Source organism: Falco punctatus (assembly GCF_963210335.1).
Source record: "Falco punctatus genome assembly, chromosome: 6".
Taxonomy (NCBI): Eukaryota; Metazoa; Chordata; class Aves; order Falconiformes; family Falconidae; genus Falco; species Falco punctatus.
In genome coordinates this window covers 55,231,279-55,247,174 of record NC_137585.1, presented here as the reverse complement: position 1 = coordinate 55,247,174, position 15,896 = coordinate 55,231,279, and the positions used below count along the sequence as shown (strand labels likewise).

The 15,896-nt window shown below is 41.2% G+C and overlaps 1 protein-coding gene across 1 annotated transcript in view; it reads right to left on the bottom strand.

Moving 5' to 3' along the window:
• Positions 1-1,740: 1,740 nt before the first annotated feature.
• RASSF3 (Ras association domain family member 3) overlaps positions 1,741-15,896 on the bottom strand; it is a 54,653-nt gene continuing 40,497 nt past the window's right edge. The window contains exons 2-5 of the mRNA XM_080390791.1: positions 7,792-7,899; positions 6,206-6,473; positions 4,997-5,112; positions 1,741-4,651 (exon numbers count right to left, since the gene is read on the bottom strand). Of these exons, the coding sequence (XP_080246917.1) occupies positions 4,502-4,651; positions 4,997-5,112; positions 6,206-6,473; positions 7,792-7,899 (642 nt within the window). The 3' untranslated portion in view covers positions 1,741-4,501. The remainder of the gene's footprint in view (positions 4,652-4,996; positions 5,113-6,205; positions 6,474-7,791; positions 7,900-15,896) is intronic.

The window sequence follows — 15,896 nt, the reverse complement described above, 5'->3', positions numbered from 1 at the left end:
AGCATTATTTTGCTTGAAATTCACTTGTTTAAAAAAGTGTTTCCATTTTCCAGCTTTAGGTGAGAAACACAATTCCTCCCAGATATGAACTTAAATAACATGTTCTATATGCTCCTGCAGGATTAAAAGTATAGGAGAAGTTTTGAAAGCAGTATTTAATGAGAAACACGTATGCTATTGAACTTTAAAATTAAGCAGGGGGACATCTATGAACACTTCTGGATCAGCGGGAGATGGTGAAAAGCAAATGCTAGCAAAAGCTGCAAGGACTGCAGCTGAAAACCTGGGAAGAGAAGAAAACTATTGTATACTCATGCACATACAGGAGGAGGGCAGGAGGGGAGTAAGAGCAGTCAGACTGCAGCAAACTGGCAATTCCTGCCATGGAAAGGAGTGGCCTGGCTGCTCTACAGGCAATACTGCTGTGTTGCTCTGTATCTGCAGCGGAGCTCCTCTGGTCTCTGCATGGGTGATCCAGCCCCTGAACCAGCCAAAACCCACAAGGTTTATTCTGCCATGTCATATTTCCAGTAGCAGAGACACGAGACCTATTACTTGTGAGGTGAGCAACTTTGCTGGCTCTGGTCTGTAAGGCCTTTTACCAGCTGAGGTAAATTTACTCTGGCTGAGGACTGGAGTATTTGCTATTAACAGGTTTTACCAGGTGCATGTATGTGTATGCATCCACTCTTCAAGGAACCAGTCAAACCATCATCTCCTCTGCTGCAGGGCTGCAATGCCAAGGGGAAGAGCAACAGCAGAGTAGCTCCATTCTACAAATTCAAGTATGGAAGATAAAACCGTTTTTAAGAAACACAAAACATGTAACCAGAAAATTAAATATACAGTTTTCCAGAGAAAACCACTACAAAGCCTTTAAAGATGAAGAGGGGCAAAAGGCACTTTGTGAGGAGGGAGGACCTGGGTATCGCCTCCAGCCCAGGACACTTCCTCACTGTACTCCCCGCGTGTTTCCGCAAGGTTTTTTACAGGAAAAAACCACCCGCCCGTGGGCATTCCCGCCAGCTGCGGTGGGACAGCGCGCACCGCGCTGCCGCCGCGGCGGGGCCGGCTCCGTGAGGGGAAGGAAAGCCTCGCCCCGCCCGCCGCCCCCGTGCGGCGGAACACGGCGGGCCCGCTGCCCTCGGCTGCCCTCGGCCGCCCTCGCGCCCCCCTCCGCTGCCCGCCGCGGGGAGACCTCTCCTCACGCGCGGCCCCCACCCTCACGGGGGCGAGCGGACAGCATCGCCCTCCGCCCCGCCGCAGAGCCCGGAGCTTACGTGGCGTCGCGGCGGGCGGCCCCGCCTTGGAGGCGAATTCCCGCCCTCCCGCCCCGGGGAGCTGGCGGCGCCGCCAGGGCGGTAACGTCGGGCGGCGGCGGCTCCTCCGCCCCTCCGGCGGCGCCCAGCCTGAGGTACATCTGCGAAAGGAAAGGTAACCTTCAAGGTGTAAGTGTAAATTTCAAAACACTGGGGTCTTTTTATTGTTTTATTTGGGTAAATCGATTGGCTTCGTTTTTCTGTAGTATTATTTACTAAAAATCAGGAGACAAAGTTAAAATATGTATACAATTATGACTGGGACACGTACACTGAAATGTCTCTGTAGCACCAGGCAAACTTTATTTTTTGCTTAAGGCAGGCTGCATCTCCCCACGCGACTTACCGCTACGAGGTCTCCGCAAGCACAACACCAGCCTCAGGTAACAGGAAAAAAATAAACACACATCACGTAACTAAGTATTGCCAACTTCAACTTTAATAATGGAACCATCACTTTTTTTTTTTTTTTTTTTGCCATTTCAGTAATAACTTTAAGGGGAATAAAAACTTCCCTACAAAAATAAAGCTAAGCTTGTCAAAATTATAAATAGTTTAAATGTTTGTTTTTAAAAGACATACATTTTAATGTTTCCCTGCATTCCCCTGCCCCCCCACCCCCCACCCCATCATTTAATCATTCTGGTACCATCAGTTAATGAAATTAAAAGTTTTGCAGCGAAAGTTTTGACAGTTCAACTTTATGCTAAAATTAAGAAAAAGAAAAGAAAAACTGACTAGGCATGACCATTTCTTTTAAATTAAACTGCTGCAATTGCCAGTGTGTAAAAAAAGAAAAAATTAATTCCACACACGACATCTTAGAATAATTAACCGCGGACTAAGACAAAATTAAAATATAAGTTTATTTTGGTCCCCCACCCCCGTCACCCCAAATCAAGACTCATAGTGCATACAACACTGATTGAGGTTTTTGGCAAAAGTAAATGCAGATGCGCCTACTTAAAAGACTGATAGTTTAGTTCAAGTAAAAACAAAATTCACATATTTTTATATTCCACTTCTAAACTCAAACAGTGTTTAAATCTGAGCAACAAATGGTTCAATATTGACAGCTATTATGTAATGATTACATATTTATGGACTGATACATAAATTAAGTAGATGTTAACAGAATACCCACTGACATGCTGCTGCATTCATAGAAAAATAAATTGCAACAAAACATAAAAGCATTCCCTGAACCTTTATAAAGTGTCTCACTTGAGGATAATGTTACTAACTCACACATGCACTACAATGTTACATGTGAAATTAAAACCCAAACAAGATATGCCTTATATATACTTTAGTTAGTCCTACTCTTAAAATTTCTCTTAACACTTTAAAAAATTATGATTGTCTCATTAAGCTTGCAAATCCTTTTGACCAAAAAAACCTGTGAAGAGTTTTAAAAAAGTCTTACTAAGGAAAGGAAACAAAGGCACAATTACATCAAATTAAGGGGAAGAACAGAAGCATCTTGGAGTTTCACACAGTATCCATTAGATGTCACCAAAGTTTTAACAATTCCTTGGGCATTTAAAACAAACACCCTAAGAGTGGAGGGAAAAAACCCACCTTCTGCTGCTCTTAATTAAATCGTTAGCACTCTTCCACCTCTTTCCACCCTTCCCCCCGCCCCCAGTATATCATTTCCTCTCTGGCATGATAATGACCAAAGTATCAGTTACTCAAATCTGCCTCATGCTTCTATTGCACACCCACTTCTTTGGTTTCTTTTGAACGTACTTTTTTAGATAAATAACTCTGAAAGAACAATTATATTTACAGTAAAGTAAAAAGTTTTCTTGCTACATTTTTCCTACTTTAAATCAAGTAAATCAGCAGTCTGCAAAATTTGGTAATCAGTTTTTCAATTAAGAATTTAAAGACCATAAGGAAAAAAAACTGTATTGCTGTACTCTTAGCAAGAGTTGCTAAGCTCAGTCACCAACACAGACGATAAATGTTAATTTTTCTGCTAAGATGGAACACGAATAACAAGTTCTACTTTCTTTGCCTGACTGAGCCTTTAATAAACAAAGAAACAGAGGAAGCTATTTTTGTCTTTCAGATATGGTAATTCAAAATTATCCAGCCTAAAAATGGATTGCTGAGCCAGAGGAAAGATCTGACTTACAATAAAGACCAAATGCATTTGTAGTTACAGCTTATGTCTAAACACTTGCTGGATGCGTATTTCTCACAGAGTTATCTGAGACACTTACTGACCACTTTTCAGAATTCAAGTAAGCAGCTTTTTAGCTTTGCTGCACTTTTCAAACTCCCATATGCATTTACAGAACCAGCTTCTCCAATAACGACTTGTACGTGCAGCTCCAATTCCATTCTTACTCAGCTTTTGCCCCTCATTCCTTCCCATTATTTCTATTATCTTTATTTCTCTTCCAGTGTGGATTTATGCAGTTAAAACCCCATAAAACTTACTCACAATATTATAACATCCTAAAACTTTAAGCTTGTAGAATTAGTACTTTAACTCTCCTCTGTGTAAATACTATTTCCATTTAAAACCAGTCCTTCTCTGTCAGCTTTGAGTTCCCCACCCTCAACTCTTACTTTCTTTTCAACTTTCCCTTTACCTTCTCTAGAAAGACCACTTTAAAGCCTTCCAGAAATTTCACAGAACAAGCCACAAGATCTCATATGCCTTCCCTCTATAACAGTTCTCTCACAAATAATACAGTAACCATTTGAAAACAGAAAGGTAGTGCAAATCAATTTCATCTCGAAGATAGTGCTCCATCTAATTCTTGTCCAGACAGTTTTATTAATTTTTTTAACCCATCAATTTGCACATCCTTACTTGTAAAGCTACCATTAAAGCAAAGAAGAAAAAAAATATCTTATTTCATAACATCCTAGAAAATTGATTACAGTTTCACAGCTTGCACCAAGATAACTTGGAAAACTCTCTAAGCACACAGAGGGTTGCAAACTGATGTACAAACATGCAGAATCCCTTACTTGTGGGTGCAAGATGCTAAGTGACCTGGCTTATGGAACTAAGTCTATAGCAAAATTCAGGTACCCTGGCATCACAAAACAGTCTTCTGAATAAAGAAAACTACTCTCTGCTGCTCTTTGTATGTTACGTTTGGCATGCTATATTGACATTTGGTAGCGTGCATTTTTCCTGAGTGTCCCTTCACATCCTTTTAGCCAGGTTTCCACACCCCACCAAGGGCTTCTTCAAGTTTGTCTCTGTAAGCTGCGTAACGCTTCTTTAATATTTGCAATTGCTCATTTTCCTCTTTGTCCAGTATACGCAAGAAGTTTTGCAGTTCAGGAATACTAAAAGCTTCCCACTGGAAAGAGAAAAGGATGGATGAGATACACAGAAAATACACAAATAATTTATATATACACAGTATTTTTAAACAAAACCTCAAACACTCAAAACAATTTCAAACTGAAACAGCATAAGACACCCTTCCTTGCAAATCTTGGGGATCGGAAAGAATTTTACTCTTTTAAACTGCTTTTTGTTCTGCAAGTAATAACCACAAATAAAACCTTTACAAAAGGCACAAAGTAAATATAACAAAAAAAACCCACTTCCAAAAAATAGATTGTCTGTCCGCACAGATGAAACAGATGCCCACTCATCCATGAAGTTAAACACACACACAAAACCAGCATGTGTAACATACCATGACTTCTCCAGTTTCATGCTCACGTAGAACAAAACTGAGCATTTCTGTTCTGGGGCCTGCCACCAAACGCAGGTAGAGGGGATGTTCTCTGTCTGACAGCTTGCATGTATAAACTGCAGGAGAAGAAAATCACAGTAATTATCTTTACTAATGATGTTTCAAATGCTTCGAATGATTGATGCTAGCTAACGTTAGAACATTTCAGAGATGCATGTGTTGCTACAAAATTTACACATTCTATATACTTTGTACATATTAGTCTACATTCTGGTTTTGAGCAAATGAGTTTTAGGGAGGAGCTGAGCAGACTGATGGCAACAGTGCAACACTACATTCACACAGGAACGAAATGGCCTCTAGTCACCACAGCACACCATTTGAATACATGCAGGGGAAAAAAACCACAAGAAAGAAACGCAACACAGATCTGTTGCTATAACTAAGCATTTAAGACATCAGAGCTGTGGTGTCACTATTTGGATACCTCTTCCACTTAAAAATTCATACACAAAGTCTAAAAGACAACTCCGCCTGCCTGACACAGTTGGTGTGACTGACAGCCAGAAACATCTGTCCTGAAACTGCTCTCAGTGTCCAGGGAAGGCGGCAGATTCTAAGTGCAAGAACACAACGATGGCAAAATGCACTTTTCACTAAAAATACCTTTTGCATCTTCTGGTATTTCCAAACACAATACAACAAACTTCTAACAGCAGTCAGAGCACTGGGAGAGCCACGTGCACTAATTAACACACATGAACACAATGCACATGCTCACAATGCTCGTCACCTCAAGAACTGTCTGCCAATGCAAGGCCTTCAGGTATCACAGACACCAAGGTTTCTCTTTTTTAAAAAAAAAATCGGTCCTGTAATTCAGTCTTACAACACTGCAGCGTTACCAAGCTAGCTGAAATTTAGAGCCTGACAAGGGGGCATGTTAAATAAAATATAATGGACTGCAAGACACAGGAGATCTGTGTAGATGGTTTAGTAGGTTACTTTGCTTTTGTGAATTATCCTAAGTATCCCCAAATTGTTTAGTCTCTTACACATGCTACTTTTCATAAGGAAAAAAGACAAGAAAGCAAGATCCTCACCTCCGTTTATCTGAGTTCTTCCACCCTGCTTATTTCAAGTATTCCTATAGCACAAGTCCCTTCCCAAACCCCTTCACTACCAGAATGCCACAAGCCTAACTTATACCTTGGTCTTCCTTGTGACAGCGTTTATAAAGTGCAAACTTTGCAGGGTTGTCAGCCACGAAAAACTTTTTGAGCAAGGCCTCAATAACTTCACGAACAGTATTGGTGCTGCTGATGTGAAGGGTATTCACGTAGCCATCTGGCAAGTAAAAAGCAGTTTCGTTATTGCTGTGAGCACACCTCCCCTGGCTCTGGGAAGACTGCACAGTGATTGGTCTGCATAGTTCCATCTGAACTTTGATGAAGCCAGTGTAAATCCCATTTGCGTTCTGTAACAGGACAAAAGTATCAAACTGTTAAAATTAATAATGACCAGTTGTGACATATTAGCAGAGTAGGCTGATAAAAATGGTCGCAGTGAACACAATTTAAATGCCACTGTAATATGTGACATCTCATAGAAAAGACATTGTTTCAATAATTCAGACATTTATTCTGTCTGGTATATCTGCTGAATATTAATTTTTTTCTTAATAATTACTGAATTCTAAGAGTATTAGGATCACATCAAGCAAAAGATACTACAAACTAGTGATAAGTTTTCACATCAGGAGAGAACTATGAAGTGAAAAAGACCACTAGCATGCATCTTTGACAATAGTTTTATGCAGAAACAGAAAAATTATCTCCCACGTTTCAGCTGTGCTTGTAAACTTAATCTAAGGCATTTAGATGCTCAAATCCTGTAGCAAGTAAAGAACCCAAGAATAAATGCCGATCTAATAATTTCAAATTATTTATTCCAGTTGCTTCTGAAAGACAAAATAGCAAAATTGATCAAACCTAGAGCTAGAAAACTTGTATGCAATCTGGTTTTAGGCATAAGTCCTGACCCACATGCAGACATGTAACAAAAATCTTTTTAGTATGTAGTTGTACTTATATGGTTTAGGATATAATGGAATTTCAAGATTTCCATATACGATAAACCCACAGGAATACATAACGTATCAGAAAACCTGGACAATGCAGCAACTGAATAACAGCCTGCTAGGCAGATAGATGTGAATTTTATTAGTATCGTCTGCGGTAGGCTGGATGGAGTCTTAGACCTGGTCCATAATCCTTGGAATGAGAACTCCATACGCATTCCATTGACTGTGTTGTCTGTTTGGGGGGGGAAGGAAGTCTCATGCTGAAAACCTGTATGACTACTCTGAAAATTAACCCTCCTATAGTAAGTATTTCATGCTTTAAAGATGCTCAACCAATGAGAAAAGTTACCGGAGAGATACCTGACAAAAATTTATCTACAAAACAAGATAAATATACCTTCACGTTTACCAACTGAGGGTTTTCATCTGACAAATTTACATCTTGGTGTCAACTGAGAGTTTCTTAAACACATTTCAAATGACATATGCATTTGTTTCTACTACAGTTTGTTTCAATCCATATAAAAGAGCTATGTGGATAAAAACCATTTCAGACATGAGATTTAATTTCTAGATTTAAGAGCCTCTTACAAAGTAAAACAGAGACAGTTTCATATGTAAGATGCTGAAAATAAAATGATTCACATTGCACTACAAAGTTACAGTTTAATTGCTCCTATTAAAAACTACAGCGGTCCTACGCAAAACTTACCAAGGTCATCTTTAATTTATCAGTGACAGATGAATTATAGCTTTGTATCTTCTCTTTAACTTCTTCTTTACTGAGATAAACATGAGGTTCTCTCTCCTTCTGAACATCCTTAAACAACAACAGAGACAGCAGTTTTTAAAAAAATGAAAGAAACCCCAATTATTTTATGACTTTGGACATAAGCATTCTTAGTACAAATAGTAATTATTCCAGAGACTCAACTTACAGTAATTAGCCATATAGAAACAGAAAGGGTTAATATGTTAGGCAAATCAAATGGAACACTTGGCCTGAATGGAGATGGTGAAATCAGCACACCCAAAGATACTTGTGCCCTTTTTCTGCCAACTGTTTTCATTCAAGTATTTATCAACATCATGTAAAACAGCTCGGCTCCATTTTATGGCTTGATTTGCTCATGTCAACGCTATGCAATATTGTTAAGAATACAGTTGCAATTTTCATGAAATATAACTTAGGGTACAAATGGGTATTTCTAAACAAATGAAGAACATACATGAAAACAGAAGCATGTACTAACAAGTAACACCAACAATCTCCACGTATGCCAACAACATAAGAGCACCCCTGCATTCCAATGTAACAGACAGCATTCTACGCACAGGGTCACTGACTACTACACGACCCATCACAAGTAACTTTCCAGCTGTATCATGTTACACCAAATTCATGGGCTTTTTCCATGGCTAAGGCCCTATTAGATTTTTTCAACAGCTGCTTTTACGAGCTTGCTACGGATTTTACACGCAGCAGTAAAACCAATCCCTGGAGTTGGATTTTATCCAAACAAACATTTGTTCCCTATCCATATTCCTGCAGCAAACTAGCATTATAAATACACTCCAGTTTCTACCACTAGCATAGATGCCATATATAGTACGAAAGAGTTTCCACGCTCAGCTTTAATGGTTGAAGACTTCACTTAGAAAGGGAGAAGCTCTGAAGAAGCTTGATGTTTTCAAGGTACACCTGAACACAGGACTATACATTCACTGTATGGATATACCATCAAGTCACAGTGCTCCAATCTGTCCTCACAAGCACATCCTGGCAAAGCTTATCCTAAAAAAAGGATTTCCCTGACTTCAGTGGCCAGTCCTGTTTCACAGTCTTTTGGACACCACTCAGCACACACCTTTGCAGGCACTTCAGTTTGCCAGGAACGACCCCAAAGATGAGCGCATCTGGAGCTAACTGTAAGTTTCCACTTGCCAGGAAGAATCTGCAAAACTTTTTCTGTCTCCTAATTTTACACCAGCTAGTTTTAGCTCTTTTTGGGCTTAGTTTTGCTTTTCCTATATGGCATTTCACTAAATGACATGCTGGAGCAGACTTTTTTCCCATAGCTATAAAAAGAAAGGTGTGGTCTGAATGGAGAACTGGAAGCCAGAAAACTTCAGTTCTGATCTGGGCTCAGATAGCCATTTCCTGCATAACACAGAGAGCACACCTTTATTTCACAGATCAGGAAACTGAGGCAAAAAGGAACACCAGTAAAATACAACTCTTATTAGCTCCTTAAGCCCAACTCTAAGACTGCGTAGTATCTTGCAGTTGCCAGACCCCACCTAGTCTATTACAAAATATCAAATTACGAAGTGTTTTCAGAATTCAAGTCTCTATTCTCACTAGAGAAATTAAGCTTTCTTGCCCTTCTATTTTTCATATTCACCCTCCCCCATATTCACCCATAATAATGACAAATACAGCTTCATCTAAACTGCTCACTTCATCTCCCCAGAGGCTGTTACAGCTTTGTAGTGTTCTATTTGGGGGCAAATGAATAGCTATAAAACAAAGCAGGCACAGAAAAAAAAAACCCCAAGTAGTAATTTTTTTCTCTGACATCAAAGTAAATGTTATTGCTGTTTTCATGCTTAAAATAAATATCAAAAGCAACAGCCCATAGTCCAAGTCTGAAAATACAGGCACTCTAATTGTTGACTTCCAATAATGTTGCGAGAGTGGGCCGAGACAACCTTAGCAGTGGATACTGCAGGGACAGGTAACAGCCTGCAGGCCTCTGGCCATGAAGGTCTGACAGAGCATTTGCCGTTTGTGTGACTGATTCCAAGAACCCAGGCTTTAACTTGGAATGTTCCTACTCTGTGTAGCTGCAGAGAAGCTCCTTCACCTGGAAACCAGTCTGAGAGAAAAGCAGGTTGTGGAGTTCATACCTTGTCAATTTCCTACCACTATTGATACTGAACTTACAATAATGCACACCTCAATTTTAGCATTTAACATTATTCCATTGCTGATTGTTCAAGCAGGTACCTCTCTCACCTACTCTGTTGGAGCCAATTGTTACCATAACTACTGAAATCATCCACAACATCCATTACCACGAATAGAAAACATTAACTAGAAAAGAGAACACTCACCACCTTTCCTATGTTTAAACCCTCAACCTTTGTTAAAAACAAACAAAAAAAAACCCACTTCACATTAACTTGTGCCACTCAAGATGTTTAATTTTGCAAGACAGACTTTTAATAACTATAGATGACAAAAACAACATATTGCCTTTGATGGCATAGGGTAACTTCACCAGGCTGACAGCTAGGAAACAACCTGTGTATGCACAAGAGTGTGAAGACTCACTCTGGTGATGCCCTGGAGTCAGGTCTGTAATGGGTGTTGGAGAATACAGCGCCAAATGCTAAAAAGGCTCTTGACAGAGCCAAATGCGTTTGCAAGAGTGGGCTTGAGGGTGCTGGAACTGATGGGAACAATGGGAGAGAAAGGGGTGGCTGCACATGTTGGCAATGAGCTGGATGTAGCAGGTGAGAGGGACTAGCAACAACTGATGCCGAGCCGTGCCAGTCTTCTCAGGTGTAGCTCTGCTACAGAGCTGTAGGTCACTGGACATCACCAGGGGAGCTGACACTCCCTCAGCTGAGTTAAGACATGATTCCCTACCTGAACATACCGCTGGAATTTCCACCTTCTTGCACTGATACTAGAGGCCAGGCAATTCTGACAAAGTTTAATTAAGCCCACAGAAAACATAGAGCCCTGTTTACGCAAGAGCTGTGATTCTGTACCATAAATTCTCTTCCTGTAGCATACTGCCAACAAATGTAGCTGTAATGCATTTTCTAAACAACCAAAGCCTTTTAACGGCATGTAGATTATACATTAACTGAACTATGAACTGAATACAAAAAAGGACTACTAGTATATTAAAATATTAAAGAATAGATCCAAATCCATTCAAGAAAAGTATGATACGCAATAGACAAAAAACACTGTTTACTTCAAACATTTTTTTCACTCCAGCCCACCACTTTTGACCATCAAGACCACAGACAGTGAACAGTGGAAGGCATCTGTCACAGGAAAGGAAATATAGCTCTACCCCATCAGAAACCTAAGCCTGAGATCTGTCAGGATTAATCTGGAGATACCCTCCCACTCCCAAACAAATGCTCAGAACACTCCAACTGCACACACATCAAAGCACATTACTCCAACTAAGCAAAAAAAACCTCCTCACTAGCTAGACACCAGCACCTATAGAAAATCACACTGCTGTCACACAGACTGCAGAGACAGTAAATCCCACATGACTGCTGTCAGGAGAAAGCCAATGAAGAAACACCTCACTGAGTTTATTATGAACAAGCCAGCCTCAGCTCACTGCGATTCACTGGGTCAGCAGCTCTCAGTGAGTGTCCTTAAGTAGCACACACAGATTTGAGGCACCTGTGTATTTTAATTTTCCTAATTACAGTTAACCAACATGCAAGGAGAAACTGACAAGATGGTATACAGTTTTCTTCCCCAACTTTCCTGGAAATACCAGTTCTGTTTTACTGGTGTTCCTTTTTGCCTCAGTTTCCTGATCTGTGAAATAAAGGTATGTTCTCTGTGTTACGCAGGAAATCAGCATCCAGTGGCACTTTTGCCATACAGCTTTGCCTAGCCATGCTTTCAGTTAAAATAAGTCAGTCTCCTTTGACCATCACACTTAGGTGGGTGGAAGAAGACTAGGCAAATTCATCTCCCACAGTTCTGCAATTTCCTTCCACACATACGCCACCTCATAACAGAACCAACTAAAAGTCCTTTGCTATGCTAACTCTGCTTAGGTCCAGCATATCAGATTCCACTTTGTTATCTCAGCAGGTAAATTTATTACCTGTAGAAGACCTTGAGTCATCCAATACAACAGCAAAGTAGCAGAGTAATTAACTCATCTCTACCATGCTTTACAATATGCTTGTATCACCTTGCTCTGAAATGGCCACCAAGGGGCTGAAGCCACACCTGCTCAGGGTGGGACTACTGGAAAAGCGGTTACTCCAACCTCAGCTGTTTAAACAAAGGAGCAAGGGCCTTTCAGAGATGAGGTTTAGATATTGCAGCCAAGTATGCCTACCATCAGTTCTTGTGACAGTTCTGCCTGGTCTGGTGAGAGGAGAAGCCACCCTGTATCACCCAGTGGCTCAATTAACCAAGGACAAAAGTTTTTTCCACTGTGGCCCTCTCCCATGGTCCCCAGTCATGCTCTGCAACGCCTAGCACAGTTCCTTGGAGCCAGCGCATGGCTGAGGCATGAGGGATGGCACGGTCCAGCCAGTCAATTAATATCTAGGCCAACTTAGACGCAGCAGATTCATCTTCGGCTCCCTACAAAACACCCAGCACACACACCTCACAAAATCTGTATGCTGGGAATTATGAAACTGCCTTTCTTCAAAATATAGTCCTGGTGATGAATTGCCTAACCACAGATCCTTGCATATGTCACAGCAGCAGAGTGAAGTACAAGTGCGGTCAGCAAAATTCACACTGTGTCTTCTTCTGTCAGCCAAGGCCCAGACATTGCTGGGCTTAACAATGGCACTTCTGGGTGCCAGTGTTCAATAAGGGATTTTTCTTTGTAAAACAATGCACAAACACTTTGATGTTATTTCTGGAAAAAACAAAACAAAACCAAAAAAACAGCTTTAGATAGGTGTGACTCCTCCATCACTTAGCTAAATTATATTCTCAGTGATGGCTGCCATGTCATCATCCCTTCCTCCTCCCAGCCCAACTAAGTGTTTTCCTCATCAGAGCTCCTGGTCTCCTTCCATTCCCTGCTTCTGATGTTATCTGCTAATTCCTCAGCCCAGCACAGATGCGAAAGATAAAAACTCATCTCAAGGAGACAGCTGAATACATCAGAATCTATACAGATGATATATCTGGGCCCAAAACACTACTTCTACTCAGAGCTACTAATGTCTATGAAAATCTTGCTGTCCTTCCCAATATGCCAGTGCGCACCACTGGCAGCCATTTGTATTAAAGCCAGTCCTCAGGTCAACTAAAGCAGCATTTCATTCTCAAATGAAATTCCTAAGCAACAGCTGCCAGTGAGAGGGAAATGAGGCAAGTGCTTTCATTTTCCCAAGGGGAATGGCTGGTCTTTCATTAGAGCTCATGATGCACCGCCTTTTCACAGCTGAGCTTCCTCTCAACAAAAAGGACAGAATAAGTTTTTTCTTTATTGCCTGCCTCCACCCCCCATGCACATCTCCCATATTTTATCGCAGATGTTTAGAGAAGCAGCAGTCTCTTTTAACATTTATGCTCAAAACCCTCCAGAAATGAGCTCAGCATGAATCCTCAAGGAACACAACCAAAATTGCACAAATTACAATTAAAACAAACTGCAAATCAAGTTGTGGTCTCCCCAAAAAAAGAATCACATCACATCAGGGACTTTATGAAAGTCCAAGTCTCACGGTTACTGCCAAACCCTAGTCCTGCAAGCAGTAAGAAAGCACTGAACTCCACTGCTAGCAAGCTGCTATGGGATGAGGCTGAGAAAAAGTTCCACAAAGAAAACCCCAAAACCATAAAGCCCGTTTCCTTGGGATTCTTGCCTTGAGACAGATGCATGGCTTCCCATAACCACTACTATAGGTTTCTACTTATGGAGGGATACAAGAAAATCTGTCTCTCTTCTATCTAATCTCGTTTTTTCACAAAACTTCAATAAATCAGCATCTCTTGAGGAATGGGGAACCAAGCTCCTCTTAACATTTCAGCTTGACAGACACAGGAAAATAACAATGGAAGAAAAGTTAACCCATCCCAGGGACATATTAAAGCGATCAGTCCCTATCCCCTGCCCTCATTTTTCATATTAAACCTTTGATTCAGTTAGATGAAGATGCCCTGATCTTGCTGTAAATTGTGGCCAGGAATAATTTTTGAAGTAAAGCATTGAGGCTTTGACAAATGAGAAATGCAGCCTAATCTACATTAAAAAAAAAAGGGGGGGGGGGAAATCTAAGCCTTGTTCAGTCATAAAAATTGCAGCTAATACATCCTACTTACATGATGTTTGCATTACAGCAAGGATTTAGCTAACAGTGGTATCATACAACAAAAAAGCCTAGCAGAGAAAACAGGAAGGAAAACAGAGAAAGGGACTTCTGATCTCAATTGTTGCTACTTCCACAAGCCAGAACACTCTCTTTCCTACAGGCTGCCAGCACTCCCACAGGAAAGAAAGAAATTGAAACCTTGCAATTAAATTATTTTGAAACAAACATCTTGCTTCTCTCTCATCCTAACCCTCCTGTGAGCTCAGTAGCTTTGCCAGCAACGGGAATTTCTCCTTCCATGCCAGGGCAAGCCCACACTCAGATATGCTCTTCCTCCATTTGAAAGCCTGAGGATCACCAGGTAGAGCTACTGGTCATGTCCATCCACAAGAGGTCAGTCAGAGACACCAGCAGCCAGAAAGCTACGGATAAGACCAACTGGGGCAGGATGGCCCAAGAGAAGTGTCAGCACTCAGGCAGTTCCAAGCATTGCACCTTCTCACATAACTGCACCCTGAAATGTTTGTGTCCTCCTGAATGAGGTAAGATTGCTCTCTGAGTCAGGCAAAGGGGAATTTTCTACAGGATGGATGTAGGCAGAATAAACTCTGCATCCTCTTCAGTACCTTTTGCCTCCTGCACTCGGTGTGATCCCGTTAGCACCCCTGTCAGTGGCACGTGAGGCAAGGAAGCAGTCTCTTTTTTAGAAAAGGATTTTGTTTTTCTAAGCAGGTTTGGCTGACCTGAGTCTTAAATAATTACGCTGACAGACAGTGAGTTCAAGAACAGCCTGCACCACGCCCTCCTGAGGTAGCAAGAGGAGTGGCACCCTCCCAGGTCAGGTGTTTGGTGCATCCAGCCTGGTATTCTGCCTCCAACAGCAGCAAAAATAAACGCTATTTCTAGAGAGCACATGAGCCTTTTCTGCAGCCTCTCTGCTGGCATCCACAAGTGTTGTAGCAGGAATTCAGAGGGCACCTCCCTTCTGAGTCTGGTTAGTGTCCATTTATGGACCTGGTGTCTATGCATGCACAAAAACCCTTTCTGAACCTGCCTACACTGCCTGTCTCTATGCCTCCAGTGGCAGCAAGTTCCAGAAATTCATGACTTAAGTGTGAAGACGTACCGCCATCTGCATTCTGTTAAAAATATATTGAGTGTCCCTTAATCCTAATACGGCAGGACACTGTGAACCTGAGTTTCACATTCAGCTTACAAATCAACTTTGTGATTTTGTAAACCATGATCACACACCTCCTTTTTTCTTCACCAAAGCAAGGGGCCCTGGACTCCTTAGTCTTTCCTAAGGTAGCTGCTACATCCTCTCAATCATTTTAGAGAAGGGCAACTAACTGCAGTAAGCCCATTCTCAGATGCGGTAAGCACAGCTGCATGCAGAACTCACAACGCAGGTGCACCAAAGCTTAGGTGCTCTTTGTTTATTAATTTGTACACTAAAGGTCTACGAAAAAAAACTTTAACCAAGATACCTGTGATGCAATGTGGTCTCTGTTCCAGAGCACTTCCACAGCGGTTAAAGAAATCCCCATGCAACTACCACAACTTATAGTTTTAGCATAATTTTACAAGGTATAGGCATTCCAGTTAATAAGTAAGCGCTTGTTACTTTCAGACTATTTTCAGTTCTTCCCAAATACCACCACACAGTGTGGCTTGGCAGGCTAATGAAAGCATTGAATGACAAGGGGTAAAGTAAAACATTATGGCTCCTGTCTGACCCCTCTGATGTAAACACTC